The 7,019-nt window shown below is 31.9% G+C and overlaps 2 protein-coding genes across 2 annotated transcripts in view; one reads left to right on the top strand and one right to left on the bottom strand.

Annotated features, from left to right (window-relative positions):
* HELRODRAFT_89884 (hypothetical protein) lies at nt 1-1,414 on the top strand (the record flags this gene model as incomplete). The annotated part of the gene is made up of 4 exons (XM_009031490.1): nt 1-210; nt 299-511; nt 1,042-1,158; nt 1,316-1,414. 4 exons carry the CDS (start codon nt 1-3, stop codon nt 1,412-1,414), a joined length of 639 nt encoding a protein of 212 aa, XP_009029738.1.
* A 4,915-nt stretch (nt 1,415-6,329) lies between these two features.
* Nucleotides 6,330-7,019, bottom strand: part of HELRODRAFT_103978 (hypothetical protein) — a 10,074-nt gene continuing 9,384 nt past the window's right edge. The window contains exon 23 of the mRNA XM_009031529.1: nt 6,330-7,019. Within this exon, the coding sequence (XP_009029777.1) occupies nt 6,909-7,019 (111 nt within the window). The 3' untranslated portion in view covers nt 6,330-6,908.

The following is a 7,019-nucleotide window of genomic DNA, read 5'->3' as shown; positions in this document are numbered from 1 at the left end:
ATGGATTTCAGTAACAGTAATAGAGGTTATTGTTTCGTTACGTACACCAACAAGGAGGATGCAAAGAGAGCCATTGTTGAGATGAATAACTATGAGATCAGGCCTGGTCAGAGGCTTGGTGTCTGTGCTTCTGTTGACAACTGTAGACTTTTTGTTGGAGGAATTCCAAAAGAGAAGACAAAAGCAGAAATTTTAAGTGAAATTGAATTGGTATAATTTTTTCTCTTGTGATTTATAACTTCACTTTAGTTTTTTTTCTGTGTTAAACATTGTCTTTGTGACTTATATAACCAATCAGGTAACAGTTGGAGTAAAAGATGTAATTGTTTATACTGACATCTATGACAAATCCAAAAATCGTGGATTTGCCTTTGTTGAGTATAACACACACAGGGATGCAGCAATGGCCCGTCGAAAACTCGTCCCCGGTAGAATAAAGTTGTTTGGTTGCACCATTGCAGTTGACTGGGCTGAGCCAGAACGAGAAGTCTCAGATGATGTAATGTTGATGGTTTGTTGTTTTAGGGTCTAAGCATGGAATTTTTGTCTTTGCTTATTCAGTGTTTTTGTTTTTTTATTTGTGATCTGTGTTTCGTTTTTGATTTATATTCTTTTGGTTGTTTTGTTCTACACTTTGAAGTTTTTATTTTTTCAAATATCCTTATTGTTCAATTGTATTTTGAATCTTGCTCTGTTTATTTTGATATAACTGCTGACTCAGTGCAGATTCAAAGGTGAAATTTTAAATGTAATGATCATTTAATATCTTATTATATTCATCTCTTTGTTTATTTTAGTTTTTTTTTATAATATTTTTCAGTTTTTATTATCATTTTATTTCGTATATTTCTGTACAATAAAAAACTTAACAACAACAACAGCAGCAGCAGCAGCAGTGTTATGAATATAAAACTTGTCTGCAGGTTGAGTGTGGAAGTTTCAAATGTGTTTGAATGTATTGTGTTGAAATGCGCTAAGCACGAAAACACAGTTTTGGATAATGAAATGAATGAAGGTAATAGTAAATGATAACTGTTGCAGGTTAAAGTTTTATACGTTCGTAACTTGCTTTCTGGTACCACTGAAGAGACATTGAGGAATGTCTTCGATGTTGCAGTTGGCAGGACTGGCTCAGTCAAACAGATTAAAAAAATTAGGGTAATTCTAACAATTCTCTATCTGGAGAATCTCATAATTCTCTCTTTTTTTCGTTTTGAATGAATGAGTTAATAAATGAACGAATGATATTTTTTTTAATTCTCTGTTTGTCTCTCACAGCACAGACATAAATAAATGTACCCACATATGTTTCCAGGATTATGCCTTCATACATTTTGAAAATCGGCACGATGCAGAGAAGGCTCTTGCTGTTGTTAATGGTGTTATTATTTTGTTATTCATTAATTATTGTTAATATTATTATTATTTATATTACCATTGTTAGAAATATTATTACTATCATTTCTTATTCGTAATTTGGATTGTATTTAACATGGGCCCATAGATTTCTCAGTGATAAATAATGTTATTAGATATTAACATTTAGTGGTGGCTTTTTATATATTATTATTTGTTTATTCATGTGTATATAAATTATGTTAATAATGTGGCCACAGAGAGACAGATTCCTTGGATTTTGTCGATCTTTCAAAAGAGGGGTGAACAAGCTTTGGAATAAATTAAAATTATTTGTTTGTTAATTTATTTGTTTGCTAATACGTTATATTGTTATATAATATGCTAATGGTAATGTTTCTACTGTTTTTATGGTGCTAATTAACGCATTAATATATTTTTTTCAGGCTTGCTAATGTTTAGTTTTTAAGGTTTTTTTCCTCTGTTATATTACATTCACTAACATTTCATTCAATTAACAACTATAGTCGTAATGATGATGTGGCAAATGATTACGATGATGTGGATGAGGTTTGCTGTGATGATGAAATCTTTAACAACGACAATAATGCTGACGGTGATATAGATCAACCGACGCAGAAATGAATGAGACACGTCAAACGCACCCGCACATACAAATGTATGAACAGACGTTCACACACATACAAACGTATGAACAGACGTTCACGCACATACAAACGTATGAACAGACGTTCACGCACATACAAACGTATGAACAGGTTCATCTATTGACGGTGAAAACGTTGAAGTAATGTTTGCCAAGCCAGCGCCAGCCGACAAGGAACATCCACGTTTCAAAACATTCAACAGCAGCAGTAACAATAACATTAATATCCCAAACTGTAACAGCATCATCAACGGTAGAAATTCTTATTTCAATGCCGTCAACAACAATACTATTGGTAATAATAATAATGATAACAATAATAATAATAATAGCATTCCAGCTGACATCAATCATAATAATAATAACACTTTCTACATTAATGCTTTCAATGGCAGTAATATTAATAACAATAGCATTGGTAATAATGCTAGTAACTTCAATAGAGCCAGCCTGTTGGAGGAGGTTATATTGTTTATACTTTTTTTTATGTTCATTCATTCATTCATTCTTTCATATGTTCATTCATTAATTCATTCACCTTGTTGCATTATATTTTTTTCTAAATTTTCCAGTCGTTTAGGAACATGACTTTACAACTGAAGAACAGGTTAGTAGAATTAATTCTACAGATGGTCATGATAATGTCGTTGTTAATAGTGATGATGATGATGATGTCGTTGTTGATGATAACGATGACGATGATGATGTTGAACGACAACCACAAACAGCAGCAGTAATATGGACTTGAACAACAGCGGCGGCGGGAGCATGTTCAGCTCATTTCTTTTCAACAAATCCAGAACCATGACAGGAGGCCCTGGAGGAAACATCAACATTGGCATGCCACGTCTCAACTCGGCAGGATTGGGTATTCAGGGAGTTGGGCAGCCCCCAGCTATGCCTCCGCCTCCTCTTTCCATGCCCCTTTTTGCTCCCTCTGCTTCCCCAATGGCTCCTGGGGCTAGTCATCCTGCTACTGCCTTCATACAACTGCATCCTGGGCAGGTTTGTTTTGTTACTGCTCTATCTGTGTGTATGGATGTTTCTTTTCTTATGTATGTCTGTGTGTGTGAATTTGTACTTGCAGTTAATGCGTTATCTTTATCATTATTTAATCATAATGAATAATTCTAACCAGATGATGAACCCGTTGACTTACCTGTGCAATCCATTCATTCAAGGACCATCCGTGCCCCCTCCTTTGCACATTCCTTCTCCTTCTCACCATCATCATCCTTCTCTCTCTCTTCCTCCATCTCTCTCACCAGCTCATCATTCTCTCTCTCATCATCATCATTTTCCTCCTTCGCAGTTGCAGCAGCAGCACTCAGCCTCTACTACTAGCGCCAACATTAATGCTGGAATGAGGGTACGTTATGATGAAACCGTTGTCTCTGGCTTGCTTGTCATTATTCTTATCATTTTCAAGACTATTTTTACTATTACTAGTCTCCTCGTTGTAAACATTTTCACTTGATTACCGAAATTTTCCTCCAGATACAGTTTAATGCAGCTAACGGCGTCAGTAACAACGACGACGTTGCATAACTGATGGTGAGACGGACGCCTTGTGGATTGTCATTTGGTAAAAAAAAAAAATTATGAGAAAAGTTAAAAATGTTGAATACCTGCTCGTCTGTAAGAAGAAAAGTTAATGTTTTTGTTCGTTTGTTTGTTTGCTCATTTTAGTTATTCTGATTTCAAGTATCCAATTTTACTTCTGGATTTTTACGCTATTGCCATTGAAGTGATTGATTGGTTGCATGTTATATTACTATCGTTCCATTTTCTACACATGCCTTATTAATATTTTTGTCTTAATTTCAAGCATGTATGTCCAGTCGAACGCAGATATCCTTACTTACTAATTATTTTTCGTTATTATCTATCACTTCTTATCATTAATCCAGTGAATATCGTTGTTACTATTGTCCGGTATATGAATTTGTTATATTTTTACACCGTCATTATATCTCAATCAACCTGATCAATACTAATTGTATCTGCATCATTTATATTAAATTAATAATTAAATACAGCTTATAAATAAATAACTCCAAACCAGTATTATCAACAGATAATCATTTGTGATCATGGTATCTATCTGAATAATTAGCATGTATCGGCTTGAGATCTATATACATTAATTATCTATACATTACCTATGCATTTATCAATAAGTTTTATACATGCATTCACATACATATCCACACGTGTGTGTATATATGGATATATTAGTAATCCTATTCGTCATCATTGAAAGAAATCTCAATTGTGTTTTATTTTTCTGTTTTTCCCATTATCGTCATTATACAAATAAATATACATATATATAAATAATGTACGTTGCATGGATATATTTAGAAAGTGTAGGGACGATATGGTATAGGATGCAAGTCAGAGCAGTATTAATTCCCCTAGCATGTCATACTGGTCTAGCATGTCATACTGGTGTGAAATTTTTTACAACTTCACAGTTTACCTCTTTATTGTTGAAGATTTAAGCCTTATACTTTATAAGTTGTTGTATAATGCTTCATACTGCTTTTTATTTGATGGTTAAATATTAATTTTACATACTTACACATAACGTACATGCAAGCAGTACATGAAACAGACATACATACATACAATAATTATACATACAATGTATACAATACATACAAACATACATACAATATACATGCGAACACTTACCACCATTTTGCCAGGTAAAATAAAAGCCTGTTCAGTTGTACTTCTTCCCATTGTTGTTTTTTAAATAATTCTTCATTCATTCAGTGATTAGTTCTTTTTTTGTTTATCAAATTTATTTCATTCATTCGCTAATTCCATTTTACAAAAAATTTACCAGACTCAAAACTCGCCAAACCCACGTCCGCATACATCATCACTCAATGATCCGTTACATTTAGTGAATGAGACGCAAGAGAAAAAAATTAAGAAAAGGAATTATACACACACACATATCACATACATATACACGAATGTTAAAAATTTAGATAACCAATCAAGGTTCCAAAATTTACAAATTACTTGAGACTTTTTCTTTTAAAGTTTAGTTTAATTGACTTTTGAGATGAAAAAAATTAATTAATTAATTAGTCGATTAGCTGACCAGTTAATAACCAATCAATTAATCATTCAATCAATCATTTAATTATATATATAAAACAGAATCCAAGTTCAAATATCATCAACATTTAAACTTATACTGTATATACATTCTATTTCTTTGTATTTTAAATTTATCTTTCAAATTCACCATCACGAGTCACGACTTCTCGCTCGTATTAAATAAAAATAAGAATGCTACATATACACGCACACAAATATAAAAATTGTATACACAAGCTCCAATCTTTTGAAGCTAATAATATTGTAAGAATGCTATTTTTAACAAAACAATGATGTCTATTCATCCATAGAGCTTCTACAAGCTTCTACCATGAAAACAACACACTACATAAAAATGACAATTAAACAAAGGTGCCATCACATCCGGGTAGAAAATACAAATCAAATACATGCAAATACACTACCGAACATTTGCAGAAACACACGAACGTTGAACATGAGATGAAGTTCTTTGACAAGCAAGCCACGTAGGTAGGTGCGTACTGTAAATCTAATAATTTGATGAGGATTGACTCCGACAATCATAGTAACGACAGTTTTGAGGATCATAAGAACAATTTTATATTACAGTCGCACAGATGGTAATTGTAATTATAACATCTTCATTTCAATCCAAATATTTTAATTAATCACCTAAAACAAGCTCTGAAAACAAACACCAGATAGAAAATAAGCCTACTCTCTCTCACTCTTGTTGCAGCTCTAGCTCTTTTTTGCCTCATCTCCCACTCTTTCACCTAATCTCTCTCTCTCTTTTATTCTATAATTTGTATAAGACAGAAAATTTCAATTCAACGGATTGGGCATAACGAATTGAATATATATATACACACGTAAAAACAAATATACATATTCCTATATGCACATAAATGATGGATAAGTCAACTTAAATTGACGGCATATCTACGCATACGTGCAATGAACGTATTTATGCAACTGGAGCCTAGATGTATGTATGTACACATGTATGGCTATATGAACACGTACATAACAATAAATATACATAAACACACACCATGCAGAAAAACACACATGTACGTATTTATGTATGTATGAATGTGTATGTATCCAAAAGTAAAATTCTTTATAACATTTATACCTGTTCACTATCATCAACTTTTTTTTTTATAATAATATTAATAACCATTAAAATCAATTAGAAGTAACATAAAGTTCAACAAAACGATAACTTTAATACTAACATTTCCTGAATGAATGAGAATTCAAACTAGGAATTGAAAAAAACATACTAAGTAATTACAAAATAAATTACACTACTACCACTACTACTTAGTTACTAACGTAAAAAATAATTTGAAAATAACTACACCAGTAGTTGTGATGGAAACAATTTACATCATAGTAATTGTAAAAAACAACAATAGCAGTAGTATTAATAATAAATTCTTCTTTTAAATGAAATCATTAAATGACTGACTGACTGAATGAATCAAGCAGAATGAATGAACAAATCTATTTATGAATTAACCGATCAGCCAGCCCTTAATATGAATGAAATTCCGAAGTCTTTAAAAAAATTAAGAGCCAACATTTAATCAACTTTTTTTTTTATAAAATTTTATTAATTCAGATTATTCTATTATTATTCATATAAAATAGCGATATATATATAAACATAATTAGCGTTTACATATATATATATAATATATATATATATATATATATATAAAATATGACACCTATCTTATAATAGAAATATTAATTAAGCAATCATACCCACACATACTTATTTACATACACACATAGGCATACGCAAAAAAGTGTACAAAAAAAACGCGCGCGCGCACATACAGACAGACACAAACAGAACAGCTCCGTCACTAATAGGCACAATCGT

The sequence above is a fragment of the Helobdella robusta genome (assembly GCF_000326865.2).
Source record: "Helobdella robusta unplaced genomic scaffold HELROscaffold_75, whole genome shotgun sequence".
NCBI classification, from domain to species: domain Eukaryota; kingdom Metazoa; phylum Annelida; class Clitellata; order Rhynchobdellida; family Glossiphoniidae; genus Helobdella; species Helobdella robusta.
Note: the sequence above shows the minus strand (reverse complement) of the source record. Positions and strands in the feature narration are given on the sequence as shown.